This window comes from Phoca vitulina, unplaced genomic scaffold (genome assembly GCF_004348235.1).
Source record: "Phoca vitulina isolate PV1807 unplaced genomic scaffold, GSC_HSeal_1.0 scaffold2, whole genome shotgun sequence".
NCBI lineage: Eukaryota > Metazoa > Chordata > Mammalia > Carnivora > Phocidae > Phoca > Phoca vitulina.
This window is the reverse complement of record NW_022589705.1, coordinates 2,080,014-2,103,184: the sequence shown is the minus strand read 5'-3', so window position 1 is coordinate 2,103,184 and position 23,171 is coordinate 2,080,014. Positions and strand designations below refer to the sequence as shown.

General features: G+C 44.5%; 1 protein-coding gene across 2 annotated transcripts; it reads left to right on the top strand.

Annotated features, from left to right (window-relative positions):
- The first annotated feature begins 5,712 nt into the window (after window positions 1–5,712).
- Window positions 5,713–20,465, top strand: HAO2 (hydroxyacid oxidase 2). 2 transcript variants are annotated; one of them, XM_032420505.1, is made up of 7 exons: window positions 5,713–5,980; window positions 7,890–8,041; window positions 9,828–10,111; window positions 11,462–11,671; window positions 15,900–16,058; window positions 16,423–16,492; window positions 20,154–20,465. In XM_032420505.1, exons 1-7 carry the CDS (start codon window positions 5,850–5,852, stop codon window positions 20,207–20,209), a joined length of 1,062 nt encoding a protein of 353 aa, XP_032276396.1. In that variant the 5' UTR covers window positions 5,713–5,849; the 3' UTR covers window positions 20,210–20,465. The 2 variants fall into 2 exon arrangements, with proteins under 2 accessions (XP_032276396.1, XP_032276387.1); XM_032420496.1 differs by lacking the exon at window positions 11,462–11,671.
- Window positions 20,466–23,171: the final 2,706 nt, after the last annotated feature.

Below are 23,171 nucleotides of genomic sequence, written 5' to 3'. Positions count from 1 at the left end.
TGGTGTTAGGAAATAAGCCCAAATGATGTGCTGGTTCCCTGTCCTGAACTTTACTGCCATGAAGTAAATGGTGGACTAGAATGTTAACATGTCCTCATCTAAATGAGGTCTTTTCATTTGCTGGCCAGGGAAGCACAAAATGTGAAGGTCCTCAAGGACCTCAGCCCAACCTTTAATTTCTGGTGGCTTCAAACCTGGTAGAGATTAAAAAGAAATATATAAAAACCAATAGTTTTCAAATGACAGACTGAGGCCCAGGGAGAGGAAGTAACTTGCCTAAGCTCATATAACTCAAGTGTCAGTAAGCTCCCCAAAGCAGGCTGCCTCTCCTGCTGGTGCCATCACTAGTCCACTGACCAGTTCACTGGTCCAGTGTGTGCTCTACCTCCAACCTCAGCCCTTCTGGCTGATATCGGCTAACCAAGTTGGGTCAGAAGGAGTAGAGGAGGACCTGGAATGATGAAATCCAGTGTAAATAAATCTCTGGAAGCCTTATGATTTTTTTTTTTTTAAGATTTTATTTGTAAGCAATCTTTACACCCAATATGGGGCTCGAACTCACAACCCTGAGATCAAGAGTCTCCCACTCCACTGAGTGAGCCAGCCAGGAGCCCCTGGAAGCCTTAGGTTTATGCTGAGAAGCTAGTTCTCAAATAAGGAGCAGTGAATTCAGGTACCATTGCCAGGCTATCCAGAGGAAATTGCAAGAGTCACCTAGTATATCAGCAAGAGCACTGAATGTGGAGACAGAAGACCTAGGTTTATTTTAAATTCGGCTATGGTGTAAGCTTGCACACATTTCTCCCGCTCTCTGATGCAGCTCTTATTGTCTTCTAATCCTCTGTGGTCTTGTGGCCTAAGGAGGTGGGGCAGTGGGTAGCTGATGACCTAATTAGGCCACAATAGCTCCAGGGCAGGCATATCCCTAATATAAATGTGCTTCCCCTCAGAACCTCAAAAACTCCTTCAACTCGTGATAAACAAAGCTTCTGGGGTAAAACAAAGGCATGAGTCATTCCCCATCATTCCTGCAGAAGAGGTTCTGAAGAACTGGAACATCCTACTCCTCGCGGTAGAACATGAGGACAGGTCAAGAGAAGTTTAATTACTGAAAAGAAAAACCAACTAATGGGAGTAGTGGAGGGGTGGTAGGCTGAAGAAAAGAGATGATTATTACACAAAACAGAATAAAAATTTTTTTTAAATGGGCATCATGGCCTGGAAGGGGTCCCGAGTCCTCGATTCATACCATGTGAGGGCTCAGGAGAAAGACCAGAACTGATCCTGGGCTGATAGAAACCCAAGTCAGTTCTCAGCAGCATTTGACTAGGCTGGTGGCTGTCAGACCCACACTGGGCCCCTTGTTCCCTCGTTCCCACACGAATGTAATCCTTGGTTCCTTAGGCCACCCCAATGTTACGGACACTCTGATTGATATCTGACCAGATGTGCCTAAAATCCAACTCCTTTACCTTGACCTTTCCTCCCCATTTGGAGGACTCTCTAGGAGTTCATGAGCCTCAGTCATGGGCAGTGCTGATTCATGTCTTCTCTGGTCCTAACACTGACTGTGGCCCCAGCCCTGGACTCCTCCTCCCTCCACCACCACACATTCCACTCCCGGGGCCTCCTCCTGCTGCCATGTCTCCCCTCCCGAAGCTACAGTTGCTATAGTAATGGCCGTAGGCTTTGCGGCCACTCTCCTTGAGGCTGTCACCGCATATACAGTGATTAAAGCACTCTCAGCCAACCTTGAACAGTGCAATCCCTCAGACAAGGTCCCCAAAGTATAGCCTTGATGTTATCTCTCCCACTCCATTGAGAAACTTGGCATAAGTTCCCAGGGGACCAGGCCAGAGGGTCTTCAAGGACACCACCTTTCATCATCAAACACTTGCACCTGGAGCTGGATCCTCAGAAGCAGCCTTTGCTCCCCCTTGTATCTCAATGACCTGCCCTGTGATTTCCGCCCTGACCTTTTTTATAGAACACCTTGGGGTTTCTCACACAAGTGGAAGCTCTAATAAACCAGATTCCTAAAGTGACACCAACATGAATTATGAGTCATCTAAAATCTTCAAAGACAGACAACTTGTTTATCTAGCCTAATTGCATTAGATCAAATGGCAATCTTGAAGAAAAGGTCTGCCTTGAAATGCCTACTGGCCACAGTCTATGTCGTTCTTTCTTTTTTTTTTTTTTAGTTTTTAAAAAATGTTTTATTGTTATGTTAATCACCATACATTACATCATTAGTTTTAGATGTAGTGTTCCATGATTCATTGTTTGTGCATAACACCCAGTGCTCCATGCAGAACGTGCCCTCTTTAATACCCATCACCAGGCTAACCCATCCTCCCACCCCCCTCCCTTCTAGAACCCTCAGTTTGTTTCTCAGAGTCCATCGTCTCTCATGGTTCGTCTCCCCCTCCGATTTCTCCCCCTTCATTCTTCCCCTCCTGCTATCTTCTTCTTCTTTTTTTTTTCTTAACATATATTGCATTATTTGTTTCAGAGGTACAGATCTGTGATTCAACAGTCTTGCTATGTCATTCTTTCTTTCCCAGGCAGGGAAAACTGCTTGATCTTCCACTCATGAGCAATGGGTACCACGAAAGTCCTTGCTCTTATGTATGAGCTTTCTTATCTCCCATATGCTAGTTGTACCTCACCATTTTTTTACCAAGAGAGAAAAAGCCTGAAGAAATTAAATGACATACAATGAGCTAAAGCTCTTGCAAGAGACTTTTACCCTTTCTATCCTTTTCTCCACTTTTCTCTTCTTCTTGGGTAGTTGGGATAGAGGAGAAAAGAAGAAAAAGTACTGCAGTGGAGATAAAATAAAATGGGAATACAAGAAAACCACTCGACAACTTAGATCCTCCTTTGAATTCCTGGCGGCTTTAAGTCTGGTATGGATCAAACTGAGATACATAAAAACATATAGTGCTAAGTCTCCCTTCCTAATGTGGGGAAGGCTTTGAACAATGAAGTTGTCCTGTTCAACTAGAGGCCTCATATTGGACCTCTGATAAAAATAATGGGCTCAGTACTTTACTAAACTACGAAAAGAGAAAAATGCATCATAATTATATTTTCACCCTGCGAAATTCTTTTAAATTCAATGAAACAAGTAGCTGATGTGAACCAACTATTTTGCTCTGCACCATGAAATTGAGAAAGGAGAATGTCTATCTTTAGGGGCTATCAGAAGACATGACTCTGAGCCTTCTCCTGTCATAATTTACTGACTGAACTTTCACAAGTTATTCCATATCCTAGGCCTCATTCTCTCCAAATGCAAAATGAAGACACTAATACCTTCTCTGTCTACTTCACAGGGAGGTAGAAAGGAAACAGTAGACAGAAAAAGAAATGGTAAATAGAAATGCGATAATAAAATATTTGGTGTACACAAAGATGCTGGGCATTTCTTTATTTCCGAAGAGTTTCCAGATACTCTCATTCCCACAATTCCAGTCAAGTAATTCTGAGTGAATCTGAGCCATATCTCTTGGACTAGACTCAAGCTTTGTTGAGGTTTTATGCTAGAAATCTGCAGAAGAGTATTTCTGTGAGTGTGTAATGTATAGGAAATGGAGATTTGTTGAGACATCTGGAGTAGAAACCTGGTGGAGAATTCTCATCCGACAAGGCAGAAATGACAGATGGGGGAATGTTACATTCAAATAATGAACATTCACGAATAGCAACTCGCTGTCACATACCGTCCTAACGCGTGGGGATACAAAGCATGTTGGGGGTCCCAATTCAGGGATTCACTAGGAAGACACGTAGGGCACAGTGTGTAGTTGAGGCTATGATTAATTGCAGAGAAAGAATGAGAAGCAGAATTAGCAAAGGGAAAAGGCTCACGGGGCAAAATCTAGAGGGAAACAGGTATAAGCTTCCAAGAGTCCTCTCCCAGTGGAATTACGCAAGATGCACTTAATTCCTCCAGCCGTGAGTTGTAACAACACGTGTGAAGCATTGAACACCACAGAACCTCATTTTAGAGACTCATTGCCAAAGGCTTTTTGTTGGGGGCTGGTCATATTGACATTCTCTGCCAAACCCATGCCAAAATTCTAGACCTTCGGAAGGAAAGCAGATGTTCAGCATAAACCACGTTGTTTGTACAGTTTAGACCAGTGAGCCATGCCATTCTTATCAGAGAGTAGTGGGAACCCTCTTGAAGTCCAAGTTCCCAGACTCCAACCAAGATCCAGCTTTGCAAGCAGGCCTTTCGAGAGCTAGCATTCTCGAGCCTGGTCTGTTAACTCTTATGCACACAGAGGTTTAAATCAGTGATCAATACTGATGGGTAAATACAATGAGAAATTCATTCAACCAAAATCACTGAGACTTGAAGGGTCGGGCAGGAATGAGATAAATTAGACATGGTTGCTGTACCTTGTCAAACTCAACTCAGCACCCCAATAACTCCCTGCCCACCCACTGACAAAGTGCATTGCCTATAAAAAGCTCTGTGGCTGTGCTCCAAATTCCTCACTGCACAGCCCAAGGGCTCTGTTTTCTGCCTGCCATAACTTCTTTCCGCTTAGCCCCTTGGGTAGGTGTTTGGGGCTACTTCTCTGTTGGACTTGACTAGATTCTGGCATGGCCCTGGATTCCCTCCACCAGTTCTGCCCCATCCTTACCCCCATCAGTATTCCCAACACTCCACATTTCATCTGGCTTCCTTGGCCCCCTTGTCCATTAAAGGAGCTGCTCCATTCATGTTTGAAGCCCTAGTTCCTGGGACTTATCCCGGTCCCTCAGTCAATGACTTAAAAGTCATTCCATTTCTACTGACAGCCTCTGGCTAATTTTTGCCCCACTGCCAGTTGCCAGGGAGATGCCCCAGACTATGGACTACAAATTTCTCAGCCTTTCCTGTTGGGCCCCTCTCCTGCAGGAGCTCCACATGCTGTCCTTGACTGCACCCAGTGCCTTCAGCATCTCTGCAGCTAGAGTCCCCACTGTCCTTGCCCCTACTAGATGGATCTATCCTCAAACCATGCCCTCTTTCATCTTTAGGTGGGGCAGAGGGGGTATCAGAAGTACCAACCTCCAGGTTTACTTTAGATTGGGGATGGGAATGAATGGAGGACACATATGCTGTTTTCTTGGTCTCAAAGTGAACATGTTCAATGACCCTGCCAAGGAGTCAAAAACGGTAAGCTTCTCCCTGATATCAGTCAGAGACCCAAGCAATTCATTCATCCAGAGATTCCCAGGAACTCCTGGATAATAGTATCAGATCAGCCCCAATTTTCCCAGCCTGATGATCTCCTCCCCAAAAGGTAGGAAACAGCTCTTGGGCATGTTCAGGAAATGCTTGTAGTGATTCAAATGACAAGGAAAAACCACCCAGAAATGAAGCTGGTAAGACAGTTAGGAGCTGGTCCAGGAAAGCTGTGATGGCCATCACAGGGGCATTTGATCAGACTTGCATTTCAGAAAGATCCAGGGACCTGGAGGGAGACGAGGTAGAGAATGAATCTGGAGGCTAGGAGACAAAGAGAAGAAAGTTTTGTAATAATCTTACAAGAGGTGGCATGGCCTCAACCAGATCTGAGGCCATGAAATTGTAGAGATAAGGGGACAAACATGAGGAATATTTAGAACACCAGATAATCAACATTTGGGTATGAGGAGTGGGAGAATGGAAGCGTAGGGATCAGCATCTTTGGTAATACCTCCACTGGGATAAGGAATACACGGGGGTCATTGTTGAATCCAAACAGCTTCAGGCCATAGCCCCCACATTTACCCTCTCCTCTACATCTGACGTATTCTCAGTGTCTTGTTTGTTTGGTTTTGGTTTTTCCTTTGAAGGTCCAGAAATGCCCTTGGTGTGTTTGACAGACTTTCAGGCTTATGCCCAGGAGCATCTTTCTAAGTCAACTTGGGATTTTATTGAAGGAGGAGCTGATGAATGCTTCACCCGTGATGACAACATGGCAGCATTTAAAAAGTCTGGTCTTCTGTATCCTTTCTCTTGTTAAGCTAAGGTGCACTGGGTGAGGGGTCCTTGGAAGGTAGCAACCCTGTTCTCTGCCTCCAAAGAACACAGAGTACTCAAGATATATCAATGGGTTTTGTTGTTATTGTTTTGGGTTTTGGGGGGTCTTCTTGGGGGGTGGGCAGGTGGCCAGGGAGAGGATGAATGGAGAAAAAACATTTCTTAGTGCCTCTGCAGAACTAACAACTGCATCCCAGCAACTCTGCCACCCAACAAGATAGGACAAGAGTCCAAGGTCATCAATTATCTGGACAGGGAGCAGAAGCCGGTGGGGTAGGCCTAAATCTCCTGAGTTCCTAAACTTCTGGCTTAAAGGAGATAATGTCTGTTGGGAGAGGGGACACAAGAAATATGGAGACCCAAAGAGTCTTTTTAAAAAAAAAAAAAAAGATTTTTTTTATTTATTAGTCAGAGAGCGCAAGCAGGGGGAGCAGCAGGCAGAAGGAGAAGCAGGATCTCCCCTGAGCAGGGAGCCGGATGCAGGACTCTATCCCAGGACCCTGGGATCATGACCTGAGCTGAAAGCAGCCATTTAATCGACTGAGCCACCCAGGCATCCTGAGACCCAAAGAGTCTTAAGGGTGAAAGGAGGTTGATTTCAAAGAGGAGCTGGGCTGGAACAGCAGCGGGTAGGGCACAGGGTGGTAAACAGCCCACAGGCCACATCGGGCCCACCGCCTGTTTTTGGATGGTCCACAAGCTAAGAATTTTTGTTTTCCATTTTTAAATGGTTGAAAAAAAGAAACTAAAAGAAGAATGATAATTTGTTACAGGTGAAGATTATATAAAATTCGAATTTCAGTGTTTATAAATAAAATTTTATTAGAACCAGCCATGGTCAATCATTTACATATTGTGTATGGCTGCTTTTGCATTACAACAGCAGATCTGAGTAACTGGGACAGACTGCATGGTCCACAGAGCCTAAAATATTTACTATCTGGCCCTTTACAAAACAGCTTGCTGCCCCCTATAATAGAGAGGTCAGGAGAAAACTGAAAAATGGGATACAATGTGAACACGAGGTTCTGTATTTTCATACTTGTTTGGCACTACACTAGGCCCCTTACTTGCTTTAGCTCATTTTGTCTTCATGAGACAATTATGGAGTTTGGATTATTCTCCCATTTCACAGATGAAGTTTGTATCTTACCCAAGTTTGTACAAGCAATATATCTAGCAAAACCTTTCTACGTTTGTGTATGGGAATAATAATATTTTGTGAAAAATACGCATTTTTGGACCCTGAGACTAAGTCTCTATTGGACTTAAAAATGTGTTTTATATATTTACTATTGTGAATTCTCTACCTTTTTCTAAAGCAGTAGTTAAGTCAAATCTTCCAATGAATTAGCTTCTAGCGAAAAACAAAATAAAACAAAACAAGCCCCCACCATGATCATTCTCTGGGATTTGTCCTCTTTTAGTGACCTTTTCTTACTTTATAGAGACTTGTTTCTAACCCATGAGCAAAGAGCCTAGAACTCCTTCCTGCTTATTCTTTTCTTTTCTAATCCTCGGTATGGTAAATCAATCAAAGCGTCCAAGTGCTGAGAGTCTGCTCAGGAAGGCAAGACTCAAAGACACAGATCTGTGCCAGAGCAAGGCCAGAGGTGGTGTGGGCCACACGTGCACTGGGAGTTTAGAGGAAGTGGGGTTAATGTGGGCCAGGATGTTAGGAAAGGCTTTCTGAAGGAAAGTTGGTCTGTGTGGCCTAGTCAGCCAACTGACCCCACCAGAGGTTTCTTGGGACCCAGTCTGGTGTAGACCTGCACCCAAATCTGGAAGCCCCAGCCCCATGCAGCAGCTGCATGCTGGAGAGTAACCCCACTAATAGAGGAATCTTTGTTGCTGGGCACAGAATCCGTCTCCGCCCCCGGTACCTGAGAGATGTGCAAGAGGTGGACACCCGGACCACAGTCCAAGGGGAGGAGATCACAGCCCCCATTGGCATCGCGCCCACGGGTTTCCACTGCCTCGTCTGGCCAGACGGAGAAATGAGCACAGCCAGAGGTATGACCCAGCTGCACCTCGAGGCTCTCTTCCCAGGGGCCCTGAAGTGTGCAGGTATCCTTCAGAACAATAGCAGGATTTCTCCCAGAGGGAGCATAGGGACAGCAATCTGGTCAGAATTAAGGAGGGATGTTCACATAACATTTCATCCCAGTTTGAGAAAACATCCATTTCCATCACAAAGAGAGGGTGGCTACAGATGAAAAGATGTGGAAACCAAGCAGGTCATCCTGCGAAGGAGGGATGCAGGCCACTCACAGTCTCCGGGGAAAGGGATTCTCAGCATGACTTTAAGGATAGGGCTCTCTTTGACCTGACCTCTCATGGGCCAGGGCTGGGGCTGAAGGGTGAGTCTCTGAATTTAGGATGAGGAGAGAGTCATGACATGAGGTCCTAACAAAGCCCCGGGCAGGTGTTCCTGCCCAAATGTTGTGTTTCCCTTCTCCTTGACTGACTTTGTCATCTTAGATGACAAAAAGTTTCTTATTGCATATGTCTCCTTCCTAGTAGCCCCTTATTCTCTTCCCCCATCCCTCTGCACCAAAAAATAATGAGAAGAGAAGGAAGAGAGGAGGGGAAGGGCTGAAAATAGTCCTGTGACTCCCTTTATAATCTTTACTCTAGGTCACATCTAGGAAATATTTCATTTGCAGGTTGCCCAGGACTTCCCTGGGATCTTTTCCTTTGACTCCGTGATTTAGGAAGCAATGAATCCAAGGATTCTAGAGCTGCAAGTGGCATCTGTCTGGTTGGGAGCCAAGTCTGGCTAGGCTCAAATATGAATATCCTGTAGGACTATGACTGTTTTACTAAATCTTCACAGTTGGACGTGTGGTGTTTTTGTAGTGGGGCCAAAGAATGGGGTATCTCCTGTTGATGTTAGGAGTTGAAAATATTAAATCCTGATTAGGCCAGAGTCTGCCCGGGTTGTGGAATGGTAGTGACGTTGACCTACTAGAGAATCCTACTGAAAACAACAATCACAGTAGGAAGTGAGAAATACGCAGCAGTGTCAACATCACCGTCACCCCCACCCTCGCCAACCTCGTGATCACTAAGCCTTTGTACAGCACATCACTTAGTAATTTTAAAAATGCTTCCAGGGGTGCCCAGGCGGCTCAGTCGGTTGAGCATCAACTCGATCTCTGCTCTGGTCTTGATCTCAGGATCGTGAGCTCCACGCCCAGCCATATTTAAAAAAATAAGAATAATAAATAAAACACATAAGAATGCTTCCATATCTAGTATCTTGTTTAATCTCTCAGCAACCCTATAAGAGAGGTATTATTATTTCCCCCCATTTGACAGACGAAGAAAATGGGACTCAAGGCACACAGCTAGGAGGGGGGAGAACGAGCACTCTTCTAACTCAGATAGCATGCTTTCTCCGGGACAGAGCTCAGCCTTCTCCCCTGGCATCACCTTTCCTCACCCTTTGTCCTCTTTAGTTCCCTTCTGCTTCATCAACGAGTTCACGGGCAGCCCATTCTCCCATCAGAAAGCTGCAGCATGTCCAACCAAAATCATTCCGGGGACTGAATGACCGCTCCAGCCAGGAAACTTGACAGGGTCTGGAGGACAGGCTCTACAGCTGGGGGGGAGAGGGGGGCTCCGGGGCTGACCGAATGCCCCCTACGCCCCCTGCTCTAGTGGGAAGCGGGATGAAGTCAAGCTTTATCTCCACTCGGAAGGCAAACAGGCCAGAGGTGGCATGGACTGTGAGGGCTTCTCCCCCGGGCCCAGAGCCCTCCTCCCTCCAACCTGAGCTGTGCTGTTGGCTTTGCAGCCGCCCAGGCAGCCGGGGTCTGCTATGTCACCAGCACCTATGCTAGCTGTCCCCTTGAAGACATCGCTGCCACGGCCCCCAGGGGCCTCAAGTGGTTCCAGCTCTACATGCAGCCAGACCGGCAGCTCAACAAGCAGCTGGTCCAGAGGGCTGAATCCCTGGGCTTCAGAGCTCTGGTCATCACTGTGGATGCACCCAAAATTGGCAACAGGCGACGTGACTTTCGAAACCAGCTGAACTTAAAGATGAACTTGTTGCTGAAAGACCTTCGCTCGCCTAAAGAGGTAGGAAAGATACCAGATCCAATGGGCAGGCATGACAGGAGGCAAATTTCCTCCCCTCCTTCCTCTCCCTTCCTTCTTGCTACAAAAAGTCCCTGAGGGCCTGGTCTTGCCAGACACTGCAGATGTCCCGGCTCAAACAGCAGATCTGGTTCCTGCTATCCAGAGCTACCAGATGAGCAGGATAGAACACAAAATGTCCTCACTCCTGGGGCTACCCAGCCTGTCACCAGAAGTGTTCTGGCCAGGGCTGGGTGTTAAGAAATAGGAAAGCTATGGAAAGGGATTTTCCATGGCATAAGAGAGTAAATTAACCAAGTTCTTCCAACACTGTCTACACCATTGGACGCTTAGCAGATGATCATTTTGGATGGCACATTTAGGTAAACTGACCTCCTGAAGAGGCTGCTCACAGACAAGGTGACTGGCCCACAGAGTGTAGCCCGCCCAGGCCTCTGACCCTGCTGCCTTGAGAACTGAGGGTCGGTACCTCTCGACACCTAGAACTCCTCCCTGGAACTGCAGTACACTTGTTTGGAATCTGAAATAGGTGACTGCAAAGGCCACTTCCCCATTAAAATCCTACAGTCAGATGGGATGGAATGCCCCAGAGAGAGAAAGTTTTGGCAACATTGGAGTCCCTTGGTTACATTAGAGATAATGGTATCAGCCTTTTCAGCCAGTGGGCGGCTGTGATACTCAGTCAAGTGACTCAACAGTTCTACTCATTAACCACAAATTAGCCTTGAAGGTTTCTGGAATCCTTATCTCAGATTCCAGAGACACATTGGGATTTACAGATATTTGATTCACATGGTGAGCCAAGGTTAGATATAAGGTAGTATCTGATTCAGGATTATCGAAGTATTTCTTAGTTCTTATAACCTTGGGCATATCTCAAGCATAACATGTTACATCGGCCTATAAATGCTTTTGTTTATCCCCTTCACTTACTAAACTCTGACGTTCTTTTAAAGTTGGGACTGTGTCACTGGGTATTATACACAACTAATGAATCATTGAACACTACATCAAAAACTAATGATGTACTCTATGTTGGCTAATTGAACTTAATAAAAAAAATAAAGTAGGGACTGTGTGTTATTTGTCTTTGTGTCCCCAGATCCTGGCATAATTATAGAGCAGGGCACAATTAATGGTTAATGAATAAGCAGTTGAGATAGTAATTCTTTTGCACAAATTTTGTTAGGAAAAGGAGCTGGAAGTGTTGTTGATTCTGTTACTACTCTTTTAAGGCTTATGAAAGGTGGCTATCTGAATGTGTCTCAGTTTGGAATGGATCAAACAATCCTCAAGGAGCTCAGGTCTAAGGTTCTTTTTTCTTCCCCACAGAGAAATTCAATGCCTTATTTCCAGATGTCCCCCATTGACTCATCCTTCTGCTGGAATGATCTCTCCTGGCTTCAGAGCATATCGCGATTGCCCATCATCCTTAAAGGGATCTTGACGAAAGAGGATGCAGAGTTAGCTGTGAAACACAATGTCCATGGCATCATTGTTTCCAACCATGGTGGGAGGCAGCTTGATGACGTTCCCGCTTCTGTAAGTAGGGTGACTTCAGAGGGGGTATGTGTGTGAGTGTGTGTGTGTGTGTGTGTGCGTGCTCGAGTGTGCCTACAGCATGGTACTCTGTGCACTTTGGCCCACACTCCCCTCTCCCTTACCACATATGCTGGTATATAACTGTTAATTGCAAGAACTTTTAATTATTAACAGTCTAGCGTGTGCCAGGTTATTTTTACAAACTTCACATACATCATCTCTAAATCTCACAATCGTCCTGCAAGATGTATAGCATCATCACTCTTTTACAGATGGGGATCCTGGAGCTTAGAGATGTTAAGTAACTTGTCCAAGTTCACACAGTTAGGCACGACATTCCAAAGGCACTGAGGTCTCCTGCCTTCTGGAGGAAGTGTTCAGCTTAAAGACTGCCTGTGTGCATGGAGTGTAACAACATATTTTCTCATATGACACATCCTGGGAAGGAACAGTTCCTCGCTTAAACGAATAAATAACCATTTTTCACAGTAAAACTAAAAAATGCCATATGAATCTTTTTCTAAAAATCTGTGACAGTCTGTGATTTTCCCCCTATCTTTTGAATTTATGTCCATTACAGATGAAGAGGAGGCAGGCAAGGAAAGAATCTTTAAATGGGAATTAATTGTTGATTTATTTTCTTGGAGATATATAGCTTATATTTTTTCAAGAGATTCTTCTATCACTACTTGATTTATTGTAAGAAAAGGAAGTGTGGGATGGGGGCACCTGGGTGACACAGTGGGTTGGGCTTCCGATTCTTGGTTTTGGCTCGGGTCATGGTCTCGGGGTCGTGGGATAGAGCCCCACAGCAGACTCTGCTCTCCCTGGGATTCTCTCTCCCTTTCCCTCTGCCCCTCCCACTCATGCTCTCTCTCTCTCACCTCTCTCTAAAAATAAAAATCAATAAATCTTTAAAAAAAAAAAGAAAGAAAGGGAAGTGGTTTTTTTCTCTCTTTTGGCCTTTCTATTACGTAAGTAAAACATGTTCACTGCAGATAAATTATAAAATGTACATATGCAAAAAGAAGAAGATAAAAATCACCCCTAATTTCATCACTATCACTAATGACAATATTTTGGGAATTGTTTTTTTATCAACTTCTTAATGCAAAGATGACAGTTTAGGTTTAAAAAGTTACATACTATTTTGTAATTTTTCTCTTTTCACTTTATCAATATATTAAGAACATCATTTCATTTCAGTATATACGTTTCTCTCATTTTTAATGGTGTATAGCACAAACGGACAGTTTATATAACCAACTGCCTATTGCTGAACATCCAATGACTTCCAAGCCTTCACTATTTTAAACAATGCATCAATGACCATCCTTAAATCTTTAGCACAGTCTCAATTACTTCTTTAAAACGAATGGAGAACGGAGGAAATGGAGAAGCTGTATCAACCAGTTTGTACATTTCAAGGCTTGTGAAGCTTGGAGGTTTAAGGTGCCAATGACTCACCCCTTCCTCCCCACCAGGCTCTCACTGAGAGAGAAAAGGCACAGAATACCAAGTCCACTTAGAGAATAAGAAGCACAGGTTACTGTAGCTCTCCATAAGAGCTGATTGAAGGGAACAGTTGGGCATCCTACTTCCCATCCCAAATTTTGACCTGTGACCCCAGGAGAAAGTAGATATGCAGAGCACATGCCAGCACTCTCACCCAACTCCTGCAAGGATGCCCCCAGGCCACCTCCCACACACCCAGAAACTGGCAGAACAGGATGCTATAAAGTACAGCAGGTCCTGAGCAGTCCCAATTGTGCCTACGGGTAGGAACAGAAAACAAAAAAGAGCCCACCACCAGCAAGCAGCAAATAGAGTAGAATGTTGACTCTCGAAATAACTCTAATAAAACAGTATGCAATTGGCTCATGAATCAGTTTAGCTAGTCTTGCTCCCTTGGGGGGAGGACTGAGTAATACATGGAGAAAGAGGCCGAGTAATTGCTCCCCACTGCACTTCCTCAATAGAGAATGACTGTTGGCCAAGGTAGGAGCCAGAGAGAGAATTTCTCCTTCCCCATCATTCTCCCAAGCCATCTGACTTAACAACCAAACCCAAGGGGACGGTGCCGAGATTGGTGTGAAGCTAGTGAAGTACTTCTGGCTCAAAATTTGAGAACGTGCCAGAAAAACTTAGTAAGATAAATAATAGTTTAGGGGCGCCTAGGTGGCTAAGTGTCTGCCTTCCGGTCAGGTCATGATCCCACGGTCCTGGGATCGAACCCCACATCAGGCTCCCTGCTCAGCGGGAAGCCTGCTTCTCCCTCTCCCACTCCCCCTGCTTGTGCTCCCTCTCTCACTGTCTCTCTATCAAACAAATAAATAAAATCTTAAAAAAAAAAGATAAATAATAGTTTAATGCAGTATTTAAAAAATTAAAATTAATGCAAAAAGTTCCATGGTGAACAAAATATCAACATTTTAAATAAAAATAGGATCTGTTCCTGTGCTTGCATAACCTGCCTCCACACATCTCTCTGTCATCCTGACCCCAGATCCAAAAAAAATTTATTTACAAAAACAAGCACTCACCCACCCTTGCTCACAGGTCAAAGTTTGCCTTTCAATTTTTAAATATTACATCCAAATGTTATTTATCTGAGTGTTTTGGCATTCCTTAAATTTTGTGCCTGAGGCCAATGCTTCACTCCTCTCACCCCAGACCCTCTCTGTGAGGGGTATGACTCTTTGAAGCTCCCATCTCTAGAAGGTTCCATATATTTCCTGTATTTCTTCCTGGGACCGGAAAAAAAGGTCAGCTAGCTGTTGTCCCCAGAAGGCTCTAATGAATGTCCTATTGTGACCTATCGAAAGTAACTCTAAAGCAATACTGTACCCTAGGCTAAAATTCACTCCCTGGTCTGTTTCTCCAAATTCCATCAGCTCCATTGTCCAATACAGCTCACTGGAAGAGTTTGCACAGATGTGTTTATTTCTTTTTCCCAATATCATCGAAATATTCCAAATAATACCATGCTGGGGCTATAAAAATACCCCTTATCTGGACATGCATTCCAGCAGTATTCTCATATATAAGTCTAAAGTATTCAGTTCTCCTCCACTTGTAAATTAGAGTACAAAGTTCTTTCCTCCCTGATTACATATTCTGCTCAGTCACCCAAAGGATCTCATTGAGATAGAATTGCCAGTGATTCCTTCTGCAGCAGAAGTCCCCCAGGGCCCAGTTTCGCCTCCTCTCCAGCTGTCTGTCCAAGAGGCATAGAACAGGAGCCCTGAGACAGTTCCAAAACTCTGTCCTCAAGGACCCTGCTCCCAGACTCCGCTGTCACCCCTCCTCTTAGACTTGGAGGTGCTCAGGACTACGGCTCAGTCTGGGGCACTGTGGGTTGGCAAGACCTGGTAGCTGCAGAGCCTGGAACAGGGGAAGCAAGGTGAGAGACAAAGTCTGGGGAGAAACCAGGCCAAGTGATAAGCTGCTTTTGTTTTGCCTTTCAGAGTCTGCAACCCTACCTTGACAGCACTGCTGCTTGCATTCCCAACCCATGTCTCAGATAACCCATACAGGAGTCAGGAACAAGTTGTTCAAACGTGGTGTGTAAGGAACAATGGGCATCCCAGTTACACAAGACAGGCTGTGGTCCAGACACATTTGCTTTGCCAAAAGGACTCAGTGCCTTAGCAATGGAGAGCATTCCTAGCTGTGCCACCGTAGAAACAGAGAAGGCAGGAGAAAACCAAAAGTCAAAATGCACTTTAGAAAGAACATTAAAGTGAAGACCATAAATGGAAAATATCCCCTTTAGGATGTGAAGAGGAACCAAGAGTTTCTTCCAAGCTGTAGATGGTTGGACAAGGAGTCAGAGAGAAGCTACACTCCGTCAGGGCAGAAAATGGCAAGAGGGAGAGCCTGCAGAAAGTCCCTGGGGCTCACGGGGCGCCTGGGTGGCTCAGTCGGTTAAGCATGTGCCTTCTGCTCAGGTCACGGTCCCAGGGTCCTGCTCAGTGGCGAGCCTGCTTCTCCCTCTCCCTCTGCCCCTCCTCCTGCTCATGTGTGCGCAGTCTCTCTCTCTCTCAAATAAATAAATAAATAAATAAAATATTTTTTAAAAATAAAAAGAAAGTCCGTGGGGCTCAGGAACATAGCTGCACTATACTTGGACTTCCTGTTCCTGACCCACATTGAGGACCACCTCTGCCCCATGATCCCCGAGAGGGAAAAATGGAAATCCCTCAAGCCGTGCATGTCTCTTTCTCAGATCGATGCCTTGACAGAAGTGGTGGCTGCCGTGAAAGGGAAAATGGAAGTGTACCTGGATGGTGGGATCCGAACTGGCAACGATGTGCTCAAGGCTCTGGCCCTTGGGGCTAAGTGTGTGTTTCTGGGGAGACCAGTCCTGTGGGGTCTTGCCTATAAGGTGAGAGCAGCAAAGTGAAAACCAGTGGGAAGATACTGGGCTTCTCATTTGCTCCCGGGCTTTACTGTGGTTTGCCATCCAAGCTGAGCTGTTGTTTCAGGTGCCACAGATCCTGAGGGACAACTCCCCCTTGCCCGCCTCTCCCGCTTCCTCGGCAGGGCGTTTCACATTCTCAGGCCCCCTCACCCCCATCTTTTCCTCTTTGCTTCCCTGTCTTCCCAGTGTAGTTCCAATTTCACAGACATCCTTGTCCTCCCCACCACAGCTGGGAGCACACCTAGAACAGCTACTCAGCACCTGGGCAGAATGTTCTTCACCCTTCTTTTTGTCTCTCCCCACCCCCCCACCCCCATCTTGGGAGCAGGGTGAACATGGCGTTGAGGAAGTTTTGAACCTTATAAAAAATGAATTCCACACTTCCATGACCCTCACAGGTAAGTTTTCACAATTCTTTTCCTGATTTGGAGCTGAAGGCCTGAGGGCTACAGAACGGGAGTGGTGACCCCTCTTTCTATTTCCCCTTCCCCAGCCCAGTGGCTGCCTAGAAGAGAAAGGAGGGAATAGATGCCCCAGACAAAGACTGAACACAAACTCAAAAGGTGATACCTTTGCCACGAAAGCAAATGCAATTTCAGATTATAGGAAAAAGGGTCCCCCTGTGCTCTGGCCTGCTCAGATCACACAAGCTGGCTTGTTGGGTGTGGTTCTGTGGGTCATTTTTTCATATTCATGGGCTGTGGGGAGTTGAGAAATTATGTCAAGGAGGAAGCATGGAGGAAATGGGGAGACACATACAACAGGAAGAGAGAATGGGGAAACAGGAGAAGTGCCGTCCTGTGTAACCACAGCCAGAGAAACATGGACATCTCGAAGTTCCATGCAGGTGGACTTCAGTCAAAAATGAAGTTATTGTAAAGTAGTGCTCATAAAAATTTATACGGTTTTAGCAAAGCCTGGGATCCCAGTGACCTATAAAATAGTAGTTCTTAACTAAGATCGACAATGATTGCCCTCTTCAGGAAGAATTGTTTTTAGAGTTTTGAGTTTATTTTTTTCCAGTTGGCACAAAGACTGCAGGGTGGATACTTGTGGTAGTTAGTGCTCAGAGGCTAGGAACACTAAATGTCCTAAAATGTCTGGAGAAGTCTCATAGAAAAGAACTACCCTACCCAAATGCCAATGGCCTATGGCTCTGTCATTGATTGTCTTTGTCTGCTGTAGATCTAACTGATCACAATGTGAAAGGACAAATAAGAGGAACCCCAATGAGACCTCCATTCACTCCTCAATTCTAAAATTTGGTAATAGCAGACACCGTCTCCAGAAGTAAGGAAATAATGAATCAAGAGCTCTGATGTGAAATCAAGACCATTTTCATGCCATTTACTTATTTCCATAAATGTTACAGAGCATCAGTCATGTGCTGAGCTCTGCACATGGCAGGATGTCCAGGTTCTTCTCAAGTCTGGCTTCGGTCTGATATGTAGACAAGTGTCTTATACTCAGTGTCCAAGTTAGGTTAGTAGTGTCCATTGGGGTTGCAGACTCAACTTTTGGGCTTGAGTAATACAAATAGAAAACTTAGATCAGCATTACTGCCAGCACCATCCTCCTTCCCACTGAGCAAATTAATTAAAGAAAAAAAGGAGGGAAGAATAGATCAAGGCATGGAAGACAAGGACCGTCAGCTTTGGACCAGAGCCATACTCTTCAGAGCCTATGAAGGTAAGTCAGTAAATGACTTGGTGTCACCCAGGCCCTCTTGTAAGGGAGGGGGAGGGCATGAGCATGAACAGATATCATATTGGTGTGTTTTGTCCCTGGGAGGGAGGGGCGTGAAGGATAGGTAGACGCATGAGCTTCTGCAGATTCCAGGAGGTTGAGATGACTTCTCCTGCTCCCCCAAATATTTTCTCCCATCCTTGCAAAATGATGTCTGATATTCTTTTAACAGAAGCCTGTTTGGGGAATTCACAATAACAAAGCTTTTTTATTCTACCAAAAGTTTACACTTAACAATTGCTGCGGTAGAAATGGTGGCTGGAAAATCTCCTTCTGAAATAGAGTGGAGAGCATCCTTTTTTAAAAGGGGCAGAAAAAACAGAATTGTGAGTCTATTTAGGGCTGACAGTTTATACTACCCTCCTTCTAACTGTTGTACAATGAGAATGTATTGTTTTAAATGCATATATAGAAAAATGAGTAATCACAACCAAACATGGGACAGAGAAGGGGGAGAGAGAAAGAATAGGAAACTCAGGAAGAAGGGCATCCGTTGGCATCCTCTGCATAAGAGTCTCTCCCCCAGGCTAGTCCATGGGAAGAAGAGATCTCAGGCGGGGGGCCTGGCTTTTGGTGGAACTCACTAAAATGCAAAATCATAGTGTGAAAGCGCCAAGATTCTGTCACCCCTTAGCCCTTCCACACACAATGCACGTAAGATGCCTGACCCAAAATCAGCACCCAGGAGGAAACAGTTCATATGATTTCTCTCTCCTAATTCCCCTGGAGATGTGTGACATTTTTCCCTAATGACCCTGTAACATCACAGCCCTGGGAGGAGACCTCTATTTGCACTATTGCTGAAAGCAAAATAAGCTTAAAAAGTCATGGGGTTTCTCACCGTGAGACCAATTGCTGAAATTATACTTATAGGAAGGTTAAAATCATGATCTGTCTTGAAAAATGTCCACATATAAATCATACCAACACAGGCTCACTAAAGTCTTATCCTTCATAAGGGAAGGAGGCTGAATTAAAAAGTGTATGAACCTTCTTGAGGTTTATTGTTCGGAATTCCCTACTTCACTTTAAAGTAGCCAAAACATTTTAGTGTAAATATCCTCCGAATTTACAGTAATGAAAAAATTATAAATATGCATTCTCTCTCAAACTTCTACTGAGCCTCTGCCAAGGGCAGGGCAGTGCCCTTGGTACCGCATGAGACCCAGAAACCAATCTGATGAGAGTCGAATAAGTACAGAAACATTACCAAGGTTTATGGGTCAAACGGTCTCAAAATGGAGTCATAACATAATCTGGATGCAACTACTGAGACATTTTTACATCATTTAAATATTATTTTTATTACAATATATAACCAAAGATCATATTTTGGCATCCTCTGTGCTCCTTGAATAGGATTGCCTACTGTGATGGCCCACTATTCTCTGCCCTGGGGAAACCCAAAGCTCTTAAGACCACTGTCCATTCTGAGGAGAGCTGCCTCTGGTACCAAATTCCTGCTTCTGCTGAATAAGTTCATTTTGTGGGTTACTTATGCATCCCATGCCTGCCATTTCTGTCCACTACAATCAACCCAGGCATGGTTTTTAGAGGGGAAAAGAACACTCTCATTAGTTATATTTTCACGAGTAATACATTTTGCTACAGCTGTGTTTTGGGAGGTGAAGATGCACACATCATACATGTGGGAAAAACTTCGAATTAATCATTACACATCCTGGCATTCAAGTCTTTCTGCCTTATCATCACCAAGGATTTCCTGTCTACTCAAGGTTACAGCTCTCCAGTCTGCACCAACAGACTACCCCCTCTTTCTCCTTCCTCTTCGTGCTTCTTATCTGACGCCACTCTCTTCAGTCCCTGCATCTAATCTCAGCTACAGTTCTAATTTTGCATTTTAGTTAAGATCCTCCACGAAAGAAGTGTTACATTTTGCAGCACTTTCCCTTAGAAGGCAACCGCTGTATGAAATAATCATTCCATCTCTTATTCCTGACTCATATTCTTCCTTGACACATACTTCCTATATCCCTGAGCTTTATCAGCATTCAGATAAAGGTCAAGTGTATCTATGGCACATATTAATTGATTTTTCAAATGCTAAGATGGTGTTTCTATATTTTTACTATGCCATTTTGACATGGCTGTGTTGAAAGAGGACTCAGGCACAGGCTCACAAAATAATTCTCAAGGCAATCGGAATCACATTATTCCTCTGGTATCCATAATGTTTTTTCAGGGTGGGCACAAAGATCAAGTCAGGCTTGTTCCCATTGGATCATCCCATTACTCATGATGGGGTGGGTTACTGGTGTTTTAGAGAAAAAAGCTTGTTAACTGTTCTTTTAGGTTGCCGGTCGGTTGCCGAGATCAATCAGGACCTGGTCCAGTTCTCCAGGTTGTAAAGAAAGAGGGCTAATGACCAGACTGCTGAGGTTGCCCACAGGGGGAAGACAAACTCATAGTGTGGTGCGTGATGCCTTCCTGCCTTGGCCCCATCCTATCCAGAGGCTCATCCCCTGCAAGTTCTATCATTCTACCCCTTGTGCTTCAGGCCCTCCAAACCCCTCCTCTTCCTCAAATGTGACATGCTCTTCTTTGCCTCACTGCTTGTTATATGTTCTTGCTTAAAATCCTCCTCTGAAAGAAAAAATGTTAAAAAGGTGGATCGGGGCGCCTTGGTGGCTCAGTCGTTAAACGTCTGCCTTAGGCTCAGGTCATGATCCCAGTGTCCTGAGATCGAGCCCCACGTTGGGCTCCCTGCTCCGCGGGAGGCCTGCTTCTCCCTCTCCCACTCCCCCTGCTTGTGTTCCCTCTCTTGCTGTGTCTCTCTCTGTCAAATAAATAAATAAAATCTTTAAAAAAAAAAAAGTGGATCAACAATGACTGAAATATCTAGTGGATTAATTTTTTTTTTTTGCATATCCTATGTATCTCTACGAACCAACTATGGGAATTTACACTCTGCACAGAAGAGCTATATGTACAAAATATTCTCCCACCAAAATAATACTCCTATCTGTAGATAACAGGAAAATAATATAGTTAAAGACATGGGCTTTGAAGTCATACACATCCTCTATATCTCTATGAAATAACTATGGGAATTTGTACAGAAGAGCTATCCATATAAAATATTCCTCAATAAAAATCATCCTCTAGGGCTATCAAACAGGACAAGACAGACCAACCAGATGAAAGAAGGAAAGTAAATCAAATGTAGTTAGAACACTTAGAAGAGTAGTAGATACTTTACAGAATCGTGGTCTTTGAAAAGAGGCTCAGGACACGGATTTAGATGACATTAATGGGTTGATAAAAAGAAAAGGGTAACTGACCAGGATCCCTGTGTTAGACCCAAACTTTCTATTCAGTTAAAAGTTCAAATTGGTTCCTGCACTGGTGTGCTTATGGTCAGTTCGAGGCCAAGGAGGAGCAAGGATGGGGTGCTTGTGCTGCAAGTTTAGGGACACACTAAGGAAGTGCCATGTCTGAGGACAACTGCTTGGCTGATACAGTAGTCACACTCGTACTATGGGACAGGAAGCCTACATGACCATGGGTCTGGAGATGACCCCTCAACACACTGATCAGAGTGGCCATGTGTGCCTTGAAAAAGATGGAAATATCACATGATCAAAAAGGGATATAAGGCAGGCGTGATCCTGGTGTAGCCTAACTCATTTACTACTACAATTGGTCTTGGGAAACTTTTTTACTTTAGTTCACAGAGCCAAGGCCAGAGACATGAAAGAATAGAGGAGCAAACAAAAGCCTAAAATATTTGTGTTCATGACTTACAATGCTACAGGATCTTCTGACCCATCAAATAATGTCTTTCTGTGTAGTTCCCCTCCAAGAGAGGTATCTCCAAGAGAAGTAGCAAAAAGAGAGTTTTGACACAAGAGATTTGGGGACTCTGGAAACAAGTTAAAATAGAACATACCAGTCCTTCACCAGCAAATGAGAGAGATCTTTATTTCAATCATATTATATAATCCTACTGGATAGATGTAGGCTTTTTCAATAAAGTATCAAAGAGCTAAACCAACTGAAAAGATTAAAGGCTGAGAAATATTCTGTTACTCAAGGGTCCCCAAGAACATGGACTCTAATGGTGGGCAGCCTCTGGGCAGACTCATGAGGGAACTGTACAATCTGGCCATTTCACGTAGTATGCAACCTCACCCAGACAGATTTTGCTCTTCTCTGGCCTATTCCTCAGCCCTCACACTCCTGTCATCCATTAGGACTCGGCATCATATATGGTGGGGCTTGGTGCTGATGGCCAGGTCAACTCTTCAACCCTGAAATCACCAGCTGGGGGCTTAACTGTGTCATTCCAGATTGGTTTGGGGTAAGAGTGAGATAAATCACAATAGCAAATGGCATTAAGGCAATCTGGTCTACAGATAATGGAGTTAGCTTACTTTACAAGAGAATCTAGTACAAGTTCTCCCTGTACATATCTATCTTGGTGATAGTTGTGCACACATGTGTGTGCTATTTTTTAAGTGGCTTTTCCTTCTGACTCGGAGAGCTAGCTCCAAGGTTCCAAGGGAAATGTGCAAAGATATTATAAAGATAGTGCCAAAAGGCTGTTCTCATTGCCTCAGAAGTGTGGACAGAGGAATTTCTACTGTCACCTGAAGAGATGCATATTAAATCTCAGAAGGGACTTCTTGACCCCTAAAAATGTCCTACACTAGAATGGATGGGTAAATAAGGCAAAGAAAACTTCCCCACTGGAACGTTTTCAACAATTGAACAGAATACTGAGTATCTAAGAGATAAGCATTGTGTTCTGATAAAGAGAATCAGCTTTAGAGTTGTCCCAGAGTCAGGCTGCTTGGACTCAGACTCTGGCTCCGCTGTCCTCAAGATGTTTGGCAAGACTAAAAACATCTTTGTCTTTAGCTATTAAATAATAATACTAATCTTCTTGGATTCTTACTGTGAAAATAAATGATTTGGGGGACTTCTGGTTCCCAATCCAGGCTGTAGGAGCTTGAAATTCACCAGTCCATCCCAGCAAAGTAAAAAGCTTAACAAACTGAAAAATCAACAATTCCTCTAGACACCTCAGAAGAGTGAAGTCAGAGGGAAAAACCACTGTCCCCAAAACTGGAGAGACAGGCAAATACACACAAGCACAACTTACCTGAGCAGAAACCTCCATGAAAACCAGCACCAGGTTCGGAATACCTAAACTGTAATTGGTGAGATGCTGGAGGCTCTATGCGGGCAAGTCTGAAAGTTAAAATGGGGGCCCATTAATAGGAGGTCCCTGCCCCCATTTTTTTGTTCTACCTCTAGGAACTCTACCAGGATCTCATGGTGAGTAGCAGAGAAAAATTCCCTAGAGCT

Coding starts and splice junctions, on each gene's coding strand:
- HAO2 (XM_032420505.1), top strand. CDS start 5,850: ATGCCCTTGGTGTGTTTGACAGACTTTCAGGCTTATGCCCAGGAGCAT. Junction 16,059..16,422: donor TGTGGGGTCTTGCCTATAAG/GTGAGAGCAGCA, acceptor TCTTGGGAGCAG/GGTGAACATGGCGTTGAGGA. Junction 16,493..20,153: donor CACTTCCATGACCCTCACAG/GTAAGTTTTCAC, acceptor CTGTTCTTTTAG/GTTGCCGGTCGGTTGCCGAG.